Source organism: Coregonus lavaretus (assembly GCF_964263955.1).
Source record: "Coregonus lavaretus genome assembly, chromosome: 25".
Lineage (NCBI taxonomy): Eukaryota > Metazoa > Chordata > Actinopteri > Salmoniformes > Salmonidae > Coregonus > Coregonus lavaretus.
Genome location: NC_140012.1, coordinates 20,199,226 through 20,215,960, shown reverse-complemented (window position 1 = coordinate 20,215,960; position 16,735 = coordinate 20,199,226). Strand labels below are relative to the sequence as shown.

At 44.9% G+C, this 16,735-nt stretch overlaps 1 protein-coding gene across 1 annotated transcript in view; it reads right to left on the bottom strand.

The window, feature by feature from the left end:
* cacna1g (calcium channel, voltage-dependent, T type, alpha 1G subunit) overlaps nucleotides 1-16,735 on the bottom strand; it is a gene marked incomplete at both ends in the record, with an annotated part of 252,992 nt that overhangs the window by 67,600 nt on the left and 168,657 nt on the right. Inside the window, 5 exon segments of the mRNA XM_084141330.1 lie at nucleotides 6,181-6,304; nucleotides 8,146-8,435; nucleotides 8,639-8,948; nucleotides 9,612-9,804; nucleotides 13,521-13,614. Coding sequence (XP_083997456.1) covers nucleotides 6,181-6,304; nucleotides 8,146-8,435; nucleotides 8,639-8,948; nucleotides 9,612-9,804; nucleotides 13,521-13,614 — 1,011 coding nt within the window.

The following is a 16,735-nucleotide window of genomic DNA, read 5'->3' as shown; positions in this document are numbered from 1 at the left end:
GCAGGCGCACGGCCTGCCACAAGGACGCGCTAGAGCACGATGAGCCAAGTAAAGCCTCCCCTAACCCGGACGACGCTGGGCCAATTGTGCACCGCCCTATGGGACTCCCGGTCACGGCCGGTTGTGACACAACCTGGGATCGGACCAAGGTCTGTAGTGACGCATCAAGCACTGCGATGCAGTGCCTTAGACCGCTGCGTCACTTGGAATGCCCATGACAGAAAATTTAAATTTACAAAAACAAAGATTAATGTGTTTTTGTCTTTTGAGCTTTTAGTCATGAAATCTATGCAGCCTACGCAATCACTTTTTATAGCTACTGTTCACAGGCCTCCTGGGCTGTATACAGCGTTCCTCACTGAGTTACCTGAATTCCTATCGGACCTTGTAGTCATGGCAAATAATATTAAATGTTTTGGTGACTTCAATATTCACATGGAAAAGTCCACACACCAACTCCAAAAGGGTTTTGTCCAACATGTCTCCGGACCTACACATTGCCACAGTCATACCCTGGATCTAGTTTTGTCCCGTGGAATAAAGTGGATCTAAATGTTTTCCTCATAATCCTGGACTATCGGACCACCATCTTATAATGTTTGCAATCTCAACAAATAATCTACTCAGACCCCAACCAAGGATTATCAAAAGCTGCGCTATACATTTTCGGACAACACAAAGATTCCTAGAGGCCATTCCAGACTCCCTCCACCTACTCAAGGACGTCGGAGTACAAAAATATGTTAGCCACCTACCTGAGGATCTCAATTTAACCTTGCGTAATACCCTAGATGCAGTCGCATCCCTAAAAACTAAAAACATTTGTCACAAGAAATTTGCTCCCTGGTATAAAGAAAATACCTGAGCCCTGAAGCAAGCTTATAGAAAATTGGAACGGGAATGGCGCTCCACCAAACTGGAAGTCTTCCGGCTACCTTGGAAAGACAGTACCGTGCAATACCGAAGAGCCCTCACTCCTGCTCGATCAGCCTACTTTTCTAACCTAATTGAGGACAATAAGAACAATCCAACATTTATTTTTGATGCTGTTGCAAAGCTAACTAAAATGCAGCATTCCCCAAGAGTGGATGGATTTCACTTCAGCAGTGATGAATTCATGAACTTCTTCGACAAAAAGATAATGATCATTAGAAAGAAAATTACGGACTCATCTTTGAATCTGCATATTTCTCCAAAGCTCAATTGTCCTGAGTCTGCACAGAACTGCCAGGACCTAGGATCAATGGAGACTCAAGTTGTTTAATCCTGTTATCTCTTGACACATTCACAGAAATAGTCATGGCCTCTAAACTCCCAGCTGCATACTGGACCCTATTCCAACTAAACTACTGAAATAGCTACTTCCTGTGATTGGCCCTCCTATGTTGAACATAACAAATGGCTCCCTAGCCAAACGTTGACCCGGAAAATGTTTTTAAAAACTATCGGCCTATATCGAATCTCCCATTCCTCTCAGAAATTTTAGAAAAAGCTGTTGCTTAGCAACTCACTGCCTTCTTGAAGACAAATAATGTATACGGTCTCGACCTTTAAGTCTTTACTGAAGACTCATCTCTTCAGTAGGTCCTATGATTGAGTGTAGTCTGGCCTAGGGGTGTGAAGGTGAACGGCAAGGCACTGGAATGACGAACCGCCCTTGCTGTCTCTGCTTGGCCGGCTCCCTTCTCTCCACTGGGATTCTCTGCCTCTGACCCTATTACAGGGACTGAGTCACTGGCTTACTAGTGCTCTTCCATGCCATCCCTAGGAGGGGTGCGTCACATCGTGCCAGGCTTTTTTGCGCTATACTCGACTTAAGTGGGTTGAGTCACTGACGTGATCTTCCTGTCTGGTCTTGCGCCCCCTCGGGCACGTGAGGTGGAGGAGATCTTCGTGGGCTATACTCAGCCTTGTCTCAGGGTAGTAAGTTGGTGGTCTGTTGATATCCCTCTAGTGGTGTGGGGGCTGTGCTTTGGCAAAGTGGGTGGGGTTATATCCTGCCTGGTTGGCCCTGTCCGGGGGTATCATCAGACGGGGGCCACAGTGTCCCCCGACCCCCTCTGTCTCAGCCTTCAGTATCTATGCTGCAATAGTCTATGTGCCGGGGGACTAGGATCAGTCTGTTATATTTAGTGTAATTCTCCTTTCTTATCTGGTGTCCTGTGTGATTTTAAGTATGCTCCCTTTAATTATTTATCTCGCTCTCCCTCTCCTCCCGGAGGACCTGAGCCCTAGGACCATGCCTCAGAACTACCTGGCCTGATGACTCCTGGCTGTCCCCAGTCCACCTGGTCGTGCTGCTGCTCCAGTTTCAACTGTTCTGCCTGCTGCTATGGAACCCTGACTTGTTCACCGTACGTGCTACCTTGTCCCGGACCTGCTGTTTTTGTTTTGGACTCTGACTCTCTCTCTCTGACTCGCTCTCTCTGACTCTCTCTCTCTCTCGGACTCTCTCTCTCTCTCTCTCTCTCTCTCTCTCTCTCTCTCTCTCTCTCTCTCTCTCTCTCTCTCTCTCTCTCTCTCTCTCTCTCTCTCGCCTCCGTGCTTCTACATCTGCATGGCTTGCTGTTTGGGGTTTTAGGCTGGGGTTTCTGAATAAGCACTTTGTGACATCTGCTGATGTAAAAAGGGCTTTATAAATACATTTTATTGATTGATAGATAGAGAGAGAAAGAGGGTGAGAGAGAGAGAGCGAGAGAGACAAAGAAAGAAAGAAAGAAAGAAAGAAAGAAAGAAAGAAAGAAAGAAAGAAAGAAAGAAAGAAAGAAAGAAAGAAAGAAAGAAAGAAAGAGGGAGACAGAGAGAGAGAGACAAAGACAGAGAGAGGGATAGAGAGAGAGAGCGAGAGAGAGCGAGTGAGTGAGTGAGTGAGTGAGTGAGGGGGAGAGAGAGAGAGAGAGAGAGAGAGAGAGAGAGAGAGAGAGAGAGAGAGAGAGAGAGAGAGAGAGAGAGAGAGATCAGTGTATTAACTAAGCCTTTTGTTAGGGGGGAATGAGAAATTGTTTGGGAATCTAAACAAGGGCTCAGGAAAGAAAACAAGCAGTGCAGCTGGAATGTACAGACCCACGGACTGACTGCTTATTTACCCAACATACACACACACACACACACACACACACACACACACACACACGTTATATAAACACACTCCTTTTTGGCACAGTTATGAGTATTGTGGTGGTGCACTCAATGCAAACGCTGCAAAACCAGCCCACATGTGTGTGTGTGTGTGTGTGTGTGTGTGTGTGTGTGTGTGTGTGTGTGTGTGTGCGTGCGTGTGTGGACTTTCATTCCCACGCCCTCCCGTACATCTCCTCAAGCCACTTCTGTCGCAACGTTATAAAACATTCTTAAAGTCTCTGGGAATATTTGTGGTGACATCATCGGAACGCCTGTTTAAATTGTTTAAGAAATCCGGGGCCGACACCGGTCATTCCTATCCTCTGTGACCATGTGTTTTTCATACTTTCATTCATTATAAACGAACAGACTCGTGAATGGAGGGAGCAGGGGAATAGAGAAAGAGAGAGAGAGAGAGAGAGAGAGAGAGAGAGAGAGAGAGAGAGAGAGAGAGAGAGAGAGAGAGAGAGAGAGAGAGAGAGAGAGAGAGAGAGAGACAGCGAGAGAGAGAGAAAGAGAGAGAGAGAGAGAGAGAGAGAGACAGAGAGAGAGAGAGAGAGAGAGAGAGAGAGAGAGAGAGAGAGAGACAGAGAGAGAGACAGCGAGAGAGAAAGAGGGAGAGAGAGAGAGAGCAAAGTGAGTAATGACAAGATACTAAAAATACACGCCGGAGTCGTCTCTAAAGTAGTTTAGGATTAACTTTGCTGAATATATTCTGACAGTGAGTGAGAGTGAAATAAAAATAGAAAGGGAGGAGATTCCAAAAGACAGTGACCAACACAGAGAGCTCCTAAAGAGAGTAAAGCATCTCCCTCTTTCTTCTGATGTGGCTTGTTTCCTGTCACAGACACCAACTGACTTCCACATATGTTTAGTTTAGATCTCCTCTCCTCCTCTCCTTCTTTCTCCTCTCCTTCTTGTCCTTCTCCTCTTCTCTCCTTTCCTATATTGCATGCCTCAATATACAATCAGTTGTGAAAAAACAGGTGTCGACATTATTGGTTATTTTCCAGGCCAGTCAACCTCATAATAACTCCTAAAGATGAAGCATTGAATAAATGTCTGTTCTACCATTAATTAATTTCATGAACCACAGACCAGTAACTAAGCAACTGTTGTTTTCGGTGGTGTTAAACCATTAAAGCCTGACATCCACGTTATGAAACGTGGTACCAAGCTGGGGAACGACTTTCTAGACACTAAACCAATTATTCACCAAACATTCCACAATAAATGTAATTATAACCAAAAGGGAAATTTATTTTTCTGCAAATGCATAAGAGAAACTAATTGTTATTTACTGCTGTGTAAATGGCACAGGTGAAATACAGATATAGGATCTTAATTTGACCAGTTTCTCACAGCAGGAAAATAATCCTGCAGCAACAGGAAATGTGAATTATTTAGTGGATTATAATTATTGGAAATTTTTGTAGGGGTTGATACATTTTTAGTTAGGGCAAATCAAGTCTGTGGAAATTACAAACTTTAGAAGCCTTTTTAAGCCTTGAATACACTACGTTTATATTTCCTGCTGTTCAGGAAATTTCCTGAAACAACAGGGTGATCAAATTAAGATTCTACATCTGTTAGCTCCTGTGGAAGTATGTACTGTATATATGCAGCAAAAGCAATAAACTCCACCGTATTTATTAGTAATCTACTGTGGGAGAGTCTCTAACAAACACAACTCCCAATCAAGCCTCATTAGAAACAAATAAGTTATCTACTTCAGAGTAAATGGCTCAAGGTCTTACTTCATCTGCTTTACAGACAGGTGAAATTGCAAAAAAGAGCCTATGGAAGGCTACAGTAAGTAAATTGTATGTATGCAGCAAAAGCAATAACCTCAACTGCGTTTGTTCGTAATAACACATCTCTAGCGAATGCAACTCACAATCAAGCCTATTAATTCTAAACCACAAACAATATATATATACACCTGCAAAAAAACAATCAGACTCAGTAATAACCCAGGCCAATAAGATGGAGGCAAAATAACATTAGGTAATGCAGCTACGAGGCTAAAGCTATACTCATATTCACTGTTCAGCGCTTTCTGTGTGTGTATATGTGTGTGTGTGTGCGTATGCATGTGTGGTGTCCTTACTGAGTGTGTGGCCTGCTAGCTACTGTGGGGAGGTCACTGCCAGGCAACCCAATCTCCATACACATTTCCATCCAATTTCAATAATCACCTCATTACAGGTGCTGGGAATTAGAGCTGCAGCACAAAATGTGCATCTTAATGTTTTCCCCTGATTAGAGTTGTGTGTGGTTTGTGTGTGCCAAGTGGGTGTACATGTGTGACAGTCTGTGTATGTGAAAGTGATTGTGCATGTATGTGAGAGAGTGAGTAAGTGTGTGTGTGTGTGTGTGTGTGTGTGTGTGTGTGTGTGTGTGTGTGTGTGTGTGTGTGTGTGTGTGTGTGTGTGTGTGTGTGTGTGTGTGTGTGTGTGTGTGTGTGTGTGTGTGTGTGTGTGTGTGTGTGTGTGTGTGGGTGTGGGTGTGTGTGTCTGTGAGTGTTTCAGATATCCGCTAGATATCCTGTCATTTCCTTTTTTTCTCCTGTTCTCCCTCATTTCATCCTCACACTCATTTCATCCTCCCACAATAAACCTTGAGGGCTTTATCCACATTAGTTAAACATGTATTTTCCCCAGCATTACCCCCATACAGAATAGACCAGCAGGCAGGGAGATAATTGAATCAATTACCACAACCGCGCTCTCATCTGTGTTAAAGACAGAAAACAAGGCCGCTACAGCTGGAGTCCCACAGAGACTGGACAGCAATTATTACGGGGCACAGGAGTGCTTGCTACATCAGCGAGAATATCAAACCGTGGTAATTAGTGTGTTTATTCCTGTTCTGCATAAGGCTGGATGATGTTGCAGCTATAATTATCAAAGGGCTTTGGGTTGGACAGTATAACAGATGGGGTAAGGAAGAGAGCCAGGTATATTGTGAATATTGTGAGTGTGTGTGTGTGTGTGTGTCTACCTGTGTGTGTGTGTCTGCGTGCATGCCAGGTGATGTGTGTGTGTGTGGGTCACTCACCACGCTGTATGGGTCTATCCTCGGCCTCTCCATGGCGATGGTGATGCAGTTGAGGAAGATGATGACCAGAACGATGTGGTCAAACATCTTGTGGGTTATTATCTTATTGCACGCCATCCGAAACCTGGACAACACACACATACAATTTATCATTCATAGAATAAACATTAAGATAATTGGAAAACATATGATGAGTGATGTTGAGCATGAGCAAAATACAACATCACAGTGTATATAACATTATTCAGATAACCACCCTTTTATTCTATGCATATTGCACATGAAATAAATAGGTGGGTGCTTATATTTGTCCTATTTCCTACATGTACTGGAAAAGTGTTATTTGCATATTCCCAACTCCCCCTGAGACACCCTCGGAGAGTGGGTCTGCCATTATCAACAGCGACCCTGGAGCAATTAGGGTTAAGTGCCTTGCTCAAGGGCACACAGGCAGACGTTTAGCCTTGTAGGAAAGAAGATTCAAACTAGCGAACATTCGGTTAATGGCCCAACGCTCTAATTGGTAGGCTACCTGCCGCACACTCAAAGATAAGGATGATATATCCACATTAAATCCAAGCCCTTTCCTCATCCATAGTAATTAAATTATGAACCACAGCTGAAGTGGTAATTAACCGACAAGAAACGGCCATAACTTCAAATGGAAAGAAAGGAGAAGGGAAATGAATAGAGGAGATAAAAAGACAAGTAAAGAAAGAGGGAAGACATAGAGGGAGGAGTAAAATAATGAATCCATGCATCAAACCCACTCTGATGGAGCATGTCTGTCATAATGTACAGAAGGGAACAATAGTGTGTCCCTTAGATCGGTATTCTGTTCCATCTTCAGTAAAACTATCATTACGATGACAGACAGTGTGTGTGTGTGTATGTGTTTGTGTGTGTGTGTGTGTGTGTGTGGACGTGTTTAACTATACTTGTGGGGACCAGAAGTCCCCACAAGAATAGTAAACAAACAAATATCTGACCAACTGGGGACATTTTGTTAGTCCCCACAAGGTCAAATGCTATTTCTAGGGGGTTTAGGGTTAAGGTAGAATTAGTGTTATGGTTAGAATTAGGTTTAGGGTTAGTTTTAGGGTTAAGGTTAGGGTTACGGTAAGATTTAGGTTTAGGGGTTAGGGAAAAAATAGGATGTTGAATGGTTATAAATTGTGTGTCCCCACAAGGTTAGTTAAACAAGACTGTGGGTGTGTGAGTATGTGTTTCCACGTCTGACTACACCCATCATTATCTATACACACTGGATGAGTTAATTCCTCTCATCTCTGCATGCTAGCTCTCATTGCTAAAGTATTCATCATGTATCATTCAACATGTGGGCCAGGGATGTCATGCTAACTCCCACAATATGATGACTGTCTGTTCTAGATCCTCCATGTTAGGGTGAGACGGGGAGACAGGCAGGCGTGCGCACACACACACACACACACACACACACACACACACACACACACACACACACACACACACACACACACACACACACACACACACACATCTGTGATCTTTGGACTGTCAGAGTTTGCTACCGTCCACATGAGTTTATTTTGATGTGAACTCCCATTATACCATTTTGACTTCTTTGAAACGTTATTAGCTTGTATGCTTCTGTCTCCTGAGCACATGTAGGTGTCTGGCTCTGTATAGAGCCAAAACGGACGCCACACAGAGTCTTTGTCCTCTTTGTCACTCTCAACACAGGCCAAACCCTGCTACCTGACTCTGTAGAGAGCCAGAATGGACACAACACAGTGCCTGTGTCCTCAATATCACCCTTAGAACAGGACAAACCCTACTGCCCACTGCAACTGGGGCACAGCAAGGGTACTGTTAGACATGCATGCACAGATGGGTAAGGATGAGCACATTCTGTAATTATATCACTTTCATCAGTGTATGTGTGTGTATGCGTGCATGGGTGCGTGTGCGTGTGTGTCTAACCTGGAGTCTGGGGGTAATATGTACAGGGACCAGGTATCTCTCTGTCGACACCACTCTGGCTGTTTCCTGTCCAGCCAGCGTAACAGCCTGGCAAAAGGACCCACAACCACCTCCTCCTCTGCCGCGTCGTCCTCTGTGTTGTCCTCCAGGGAGAGCTGTGTATGGGCCAGGGCCCCGCCAGGGGTCGAAGTACCCTTCCCATTACAGTCACTGTGTTCTTGGGCTCTCAGACCTCCTAGCGAGGGGGGTCTGGAGCTGTGCATACTGGCTGAGCGATACAGGTAGGGCACCTAGAGTTTTACAAACATGGTTAACACAGTCATTCATAGGTACTTGAAGGCATTTTAAAACACTGAAGAAAGCTGTTCTATCGAGTGACAACTTCCTAAAATGGACTACCTATATGATCACAACAAAATTAGAGCACATGTAGCAGTGTTTAGGGGGGCCAGTCTCTAGATCCCCTGGTGTGTGTGTGTGAGTGTGTGTTCACCTGTAGCAGTGTGTCGGGGGCCAGGTCTATGGACCCCCTGGTCTCCACAGACTCCATCCTCCTGTGTCTGGGCTGGGACTGGGACATGGAGTCAGTACGACACAGGGACACATCGTCCCCCTCCGATGTCCCCCCTCCTCCCCCCTCCTCATCCTCCGAACTGGACCCTCTCTCTCCGGAGAGGAGCGACCGCCGTTCGCCAGACTGAAGCTTTGTTCGTTTGAGCGAGGGGGCACGGCCTAAGCTGTTCCAGCTTGATCGACGGCTGGTCCAGCCACTGGCAGAGCTCCATGGGGCGTAAGGGGAGGTGCTACGGGCACTGGTCTGGAGAGAGAGCGAGATGGATGGGGGAGAGGGGAGAGAAAGAGAGAAGGTATGAACACAAAAAAGAAGTGAACAAATCCCCTTTTTAGGGAACCTTTGTAACATTTGGGCAACTTTAGTATATGGAAAACTACAGTATATGGAACTTTAGATGTTGTTACTACAGGTTTTTGTCTTAATTATCAGATTATCCTCAATGCTCAGTGGTCATTACTATAGCTGGCACCAGTTACCAATGTGGCTGGCATCAGTCATAACTGCCAACAGTAAGTGTAGCTATGGCACAGTGGGTTTGGCTACGGCATCAGTAAGTGCCCAGAGAGTTAAGCTGATGACAGGTCATATTAATCATCATTAATCATCATAGCTGTCACATTGAATATCATCCAGACAGGTTAGACCAGGGATGGACAACTTTGATGGGGGTTGGGCCCCAAAAAACAAAAACAAAAACTCATCATGAGGGGGAAATTGATTCTAGGGCCTTCAAAAGGGGGGCCGCCAGTTGCCCATCCCTGGATTAGTCTGAATATCTACAGTCTTAGTTGTTCTAGGGGCAGAGAGAGGGCAAAGAGCCTAATACATGGGTTCCAGCCGCTGGGAGGACACAGTAGTTTGATAGTGTAATAGTGTAATAGTGTAGTACTACAGTATACTAACCGGAGACTTGTCGTAAGAGGTTAGGTCCATGGAGACATTGCTGCCGCGTCGGGACTCGTAGCCCAGGGCAGGGTCACCCACAGCGGGCAGCTTGGGCACGGGCATGGGGGTGGCAGCAGTATGGGTAATCAGAGGAGGGGTCAGACTGGTCTTCAGGTCAACATGACCGTTTATAGGGACTACTGGAGGGGGAAGGGGGAGAGGGAAAGTGGGAGCAGAGAGGGAGAGACAGAGGAAGGAGGGAGGGAGAGGAGGAAGGGGAATGGTTAAACGATGATGGACAAAAAAAGAGAGAGGTAGAGAAAGATGAGGTAGTAAAATTAGGGGGGAACATGGGAGGGAGAGAGAAGGGGGAGGGGAAGAGCCAGTTATAAGGGTATCTTTAAAGTAAGAAGGTTAAATATGGATGTCTCACTGTTCTCGACCACATCAATATTTCATGCTATCTCTAATCTGACGAGATGTGTGCATGGGGGGAATATTATGTTCAACAGCCAGATGAAGGCGTGACATGGAGAGGACGCATGTATCTTTAATCTCAGTTGGTGTGTGTCGTATCCCTCCCTCCCTCACTTTCTTCCTCTCTCTCACTCTCTCTCTCACCCTCTCCATCTCTTCCCTCCCTCTGTTTCTCTCTCGCTCTCTTGGATTCATCCTGTCCCTTCTTCCTCTCTCCTCTCTCCCTAACTATCCAGTTACTGTGCTTAAACAACTCTTCGAACCGCTACATTTCATTTATCTTAGTGTTGGGGAATTGTTCTCCCCTGTAGTATGTTTCCATATGGAAATATGTGTCTGTGAAATGAGTTACTAAAACTGACGAAGATACAGCAGCAGGAATAATTTTGGTCTCTTAAGATAGCTCTGTAGCAGAATGACGCTGTGTGGTTTGCTGCTGCTTTATGCGTGTGTGTGTGTGACTGGATGTGAGTAAGACAAAAATGCTAGGCATGTGCCCACCCAATGTGGCCCACTTGTCAACGGAGAATACAGCCCTACAGTGGATGTGTCATAATACCCATAAAACCTAGCAGTCAAACAGGGAAATGGTTCCAATTGTTTTTCCACCATTCATTTTTCACATAGGGGATTTTAGAAACACTTCAAATAAGGGCTGTGTTTCGTGTAGGCTTACCGTGGCGTTACATTTTGATAACCATGTAAATCTCTCTCGGACAAGGTGACTTTTATATCATGATATCTACATATACAGTAAACTGTATGGAATCTGTAGGGATATTTGTGAAGGGTTTTATTTTACTACATCCTAATTAGTATAGCATACTGCCTCACCTCATAAATACATATTTATCTGTATCCTCTGGAAACACAAAGTAATCACAGCTAAATGAATATACAATTAATAATGCTGACATGTGTAGAAGTGCAATTAAATGTGTGTGTGTGTGTGTGTGTGTGTGTGTGTGTGTGTGTGTGTGTGTGTGTGTGTGTGTGTGTATGTGTGTGTGTGTGTGTGTGTGTGTGTGTGTGTGTATGTGTGTGTGTGTGTGTGTGAGTGTGCGCATCAGGGTGCATGTGTGCATCAGGGTTTCCATTAGGAAAATGTGGCGCCGGACTGGCGGGCCGGGAAGATTTTAATTTACTGGCCATTTGAGAAATTTAACGGACTCATATTCATTGGATGCTTAACCCATTAGTGCACCCACCCACGGTGCTCAGAATGACAGAAAACACATTTCCATTATAGTTATTCATCTTAACAGAACATGCAACTCCTGTAATGAAACAGCCAACAAAACATCATTTTCAAACATTTGCCAAAATCTATTTGCGGGAAAACACCATTCTAAACAGTCCACCTGATGCGAGCGGTTCCAATTCCTGTAAGGAATTTTCATAGAATTAAAGCATATATAAATTGTTGGTGTTGAGCTACACTACATGACCAAAGTATGTGGACACCTGCTCGTCGAACATTTCATTCCAAAATCATGGCCATTAATATGGAGAGCATTAGTGAGGTTGGGCACTGATGTTGGGCGATTAGGCCTGGCTCGCAGTCGGCATTCCAATTCATCCCAAAGGTGGTCGATGGGGTTGAGGTCAGGGCTCTGTGCGGGCCAGTCAAGTTCTTCCACACCGATCTCGACAAACAATTTCTCTATGGTCCTCGCTTTGTGCACAGGGGCATTGTCATGCTGTAACAAGAAAGGGCCTTCCCCAAACTGTTGCCACAAAGTTGGAAGCACAGAATCATCTAGAATGTCATCGTATGCTGTAGCATTAAGATTTCCCTTCACTGGAACTAAGGGGCCTAGCCCGAACCATGAAAAACAGGCCCAGACCATTATTCCTCTTCCACCAAACTTTACAGTTGGCACTATGCATTGGGGCTGGTAGCCTTCTCCTGGCATCCGCCAAAACCCAGATTAGTCCGTCGGACTGCCGGATGGTGAAGCGTGATTCATCACTCCAGAGAACGAGTTTCCACTGCTCCAGAGTCCAATGGCTGCGAGCTTTACACCATTCCAGCCAACGCTTGGCATTACGCATGGTGATCTTAGGTTTGTGTGCGGCTGCTCGGCCATGGAAACCCATTTCATCAAGCTCCCAACTAACAGTTCTTGTTGTGCTGACGTTGCTTCCAGAGGCAGTTTGGAACTCTGTAGTGAGTGTTGCAACCGAGGACAGACGATTTTTACACACTACGTGCTTCAGAACTCGGCGGCCCCGTTCTGTGAGTTTGTGTGGTCTACCACTTCGTGGCTGAGCCGTTGTTGCTCCTAGATGTTCCACTTCACAATAACAGTACTTAACGTTGACCGGGGCAGCTCTAGCAGGGCAAAAATTTGACGAACTGACTTGTTGGAAAGGTGGCATTCTATGACGGTGCCACGTTGAAAGTCACTGAGCTCATCCGTAAGGCCATTCTACTATCAATGTTTGTCAATGGAGATTGCATGGCTATGTGCTCGATTTATACACCTGTCAGCAACGGGTGTGGCTGAAATTGCCGAATCCACTAATTTGAAGGGGTGTCCACATACTTTTGTATATATAGTGTAGCTGCCATTCCCAATTGACGCCCCTGGATTAAAATCTCCATTAGAAACATAGAAAGAGGGGGAATCTAAAGATGCAACAACTAGGATAGTTTGCTAATATGATTGTGCCTTTTGCTTCTGGTCAACGAAAGAAAGTTGATATGAAAACCAACAGAACATGAGATAAATGTTGGTTTCAATGGCATATGAGGAAGTCTTTATGAAATAATTGCCTCCACGTTTCAATGGTCGGATTTTGCCTAGGCTACTTTGAAGCAAGGTAATACATGCCTCATAATATAAAGAACTACGTTCATGTTTCAAACAATTAAGTATCAGTTTTCAAAATGAATACTGCCTCCAGCTCACATAGTGGTAGGTGACACGCTGATAGCCTGCCTACCATTGCCTAAGCATTTGAATGGTGAATGGGAGGCGCGCTTCAATTACCAGTTGAGAAATAAAATAGTAGCTATTTTTAATCGTGGCCATCAAAACTGTTTTCAACATGCGATAGCATTTAGAATTGTTGTACAATGACTGGGCATGTTTCACTCCAGCAGCAGCTCTAGTGCTGAGGTGATATTCCGCTCAAAATTGGCTGTGTATGCTGTGCACGTGCTAAATACGATACATGACGACTAACAAAAATACACATGCAGCAATTTAATTACACCAAATTATGCAAATTAACCTATAGACCGATAAGCATCGACTGGCATTTCCATCAATGAATAAAAAACATTATCTTGCAATGGGATTGTTTTTGTTTTTCTCCTATTCAATTGGGCCGCCAATTATTTTATTTATCTGCTTTTTTTTTCTTGCTTTTTTTGCCAAAAGCCAACAATTACCAGCTAACGGAGACCCTGGTACGCATGTGTGTGTCTCACTCGGGGAGCCAGACACATCCTTTCTGCTGCCGTTCACGTCCTCCATACTCCTCGAGGATAAATCTGCCTCCAACACTGACTTGGAGTCTTCTCCCTACACACACAAACACACACGCACACACACAAACATGCGCAAACACACACACACACGTACACACGCGCAAACACACACATACAAGCACACGCACGCACACACACAAACACACACACACACACACAAATAGAAGTCAGAATATGGTTATTTTGTCAAAGGCATTAATAGAGTCGTGAAGTGGAGGGTGATAGCCTATAGGGAAGTCAGGCGGAGAAGGATAAAGCTGCCACTAGACACTGATCTAACATCAGTTTTGCCTTCATCCCCCTAATGCTTATCTTTAGTATTTGTGAAGGGTGAGCTGATCCTAGATCTGTGTCTAAGGGCAACTTCCCCCTTAGCCAGGCAGGCTGGTGAGGGTGTGGTCTCCCTGCCCTCAGAGTTCACAGGTCAATATGTCAAGAGGTCAGAGAAGGAGGGAGAGACATCCATGGAGGGCAGCTCTGTCAAAACACTGTTAGCTAACATGCAGGGGTACTAGTTAACATGTCTTAGACCACACTGAAATACACACACACACACACACACACACACACAATCGAATAACAGTATATTTGTGACATGCTTTGTAAAAAACAGGTGTAGGCTAACAGTGAAATGCTTACTTACGGGCCCTTCCCAACAATGCAGAAATGAAAAATAGAAAAATAATAGAAAGATAATAACACAAGAAATGAGTAACTTGGCTATATACACGGGGTACCAGTACCGAGTCGATATGCAGGACTCCTAGGTAATTGAGGTAGATATGTAGATATGGGTAGGGGTAAAGTGACTAGGCAACAGGATAGATAATAAACAGTAACAGCAGCGTATGTGATGAGTCAAAAGAGTTAGTGCAAATGGGGGTCAATGCAGATAGTCCGGGTAGCTATTTGTTAACTATTTAGCAGTCTTATGGCTTGGGGGAAGAAGCTGTTCATGGTCCTGTTGGTTCCAGACTTGGTGCATTGGTACCACTTGCCGTGCGGTAGCAGAGAGAATAGTCTATGACTTGGCTGTATTCTTTGGCAATTTTTAGGGCCTTCCTCTGACACTGCCTAGTATAGAGATCCTGAATGGCAGGGACCTCAGCTCCAGTGATGTACTGGGCCGTACGCAATACCCTCTGTAGCGCTTTGCCGTCGGATGCCAAGTAATTGCCATATCAAGCAGTGATGCAGCCAATCAAAATGCTCTCAATGGTGCAACTGTTTACCTTTTTGAGGATCTGAGGGCCCATGCCAAATCTTTTCAGCCTCCTGAGGGGGAAGAGGCGTTTTTGTGCCTTCTTCACGACTGTGTTGGTGTGTGTGGACCATGATAGATCCTTAGTGATGTGGACATGAGGACCTTGAAGCTCTCGACCCACTCCACTACAGCCCTGTCGGTGTGGATAGGGGCGTGCTCGGCCCTCCGTTTCCTGTAGTCCACGACCAGCTCTTTTGTCTTGCTTCCCGTCAGGAAGTCCAGGAACCAGTTGCAAAAGGAGGTGTTCAGTCCCTGGGTCCTGAGCTTAGTGATGAGCTTGGAGGGCACTATGATGTTGAACGCTGAGCTGTAGTTAATGAACAACATTCTCACATAGGTGTTCCTCTTACCCAGGTCTAAGCACATACACACAGACACCGACACACACACACACTCAGACAACGTCACACGGACCACCCTTGGATCAAATTGTATTTTTGCAAATTGCATCTCCAAATTGACTGTCCAAATTGTATATCTCACAACTCATATCTGGTATCTAGGGTACCAGCACCATTACAGAAGATGCCATAATATTAGTGATATTATAGTGACAGATCGTCTGTTTCAGACTGTTTTCCTCCGATAGACCAAAAGACGTGGAGCGGTACAGCGACTGTACACGGAGAGGGTGATCACTCTGTGACGATAAACAGTGCTATTTATACCCGTCAGGGATGGGTATGTCTGGTTCACCCCATGCCCATCTAGGCCCCGTAAACACATGCATTCCACAGTGTGGTCTGATACACACACACACACAAACGGGAGAGACACGCACACAGGCGCGCACAGAGACACACAGGCAGGAGCACACACACACACAGGCACTGGAAAGGAAGGACATATACACTAGCACACACACACATGCGCACACACACACACAACCTTCAGTGTGGTCTAATACAAAATACAAATCATCCACCCAGTCAGAGTTTGTCAGAGCGGCAGAACTGTTTGTTCCCTGTTTTCTTCCATCTTTGTCCTTTGTCTCTCTCTCTCTCTCTCTCTCTCTCTCTCTCTCTCTCTCTCTCTCTCTCTCTCTCTCTCTCTCTCTCTCTCTCTCTCTCTCTCTCTCTCTCTCTCTCTCTCTCTCTCTCTCTCTCTCTCTCTCTCTCTCTCTCTCTCTCTCTCCCTCTCTCTCTCTCTCTCTCTCTCTCTCTCTCTCTCTCTACCTTTTTTTGTCTCTCTCCATCTCTCTATCTCTAAGACCAGTATCCAGACTAAAGCAGGTTTAGTCAGTAGTTATTAAGATATGCACAGTGAGTCTGTTTTCTATAGCTACTGAGTGAATAAACTGAGAAGTGCCTAAAGACCCAAATCTCCATTTCACTCATCAAAGCTCACAAATTACTTTCTCCATCTCTAGGTGTGTGTGTCTGAACTAGCCAGCCAATCTGCCTTAGGCCAATACTTGCGGCTGTAATGGCCACAAAACTAATCATTTCTCTACTTGTGATTTCCATACTCATCTGCCTGGGGATTTTCCAGCTAAACCTCTGACTAAGAGAGAGGATAGGACTTATAATAACAGGGTGAAAACAGTGCTGACCATTCAGACAAAGGATATATAGAGGATCTAACTGCAATGTCTCCCATTGGTTTAAAATGAGCGAGTTAATGCTTGTTGTTTAACAGTTCATTCCTCTGAGGAAGATCTTCAGCAGGATCTGAGTAACAGGTGAATAAGAGAATAGGTTATGTACAGTAGAAACCAATGGGAGCATTGCATCATCTACTAAAAACACACCATAAACTAATAACATAATTAATCCACAGCACACACAGCTAAAAACCACAACAGGGAAACAGTGGTCTCAAATACAAGAAACATAGCAGGTCAGAAGTTAACACAAATTCTATCTATTGGTCAACACAGCGGTGGACTCTT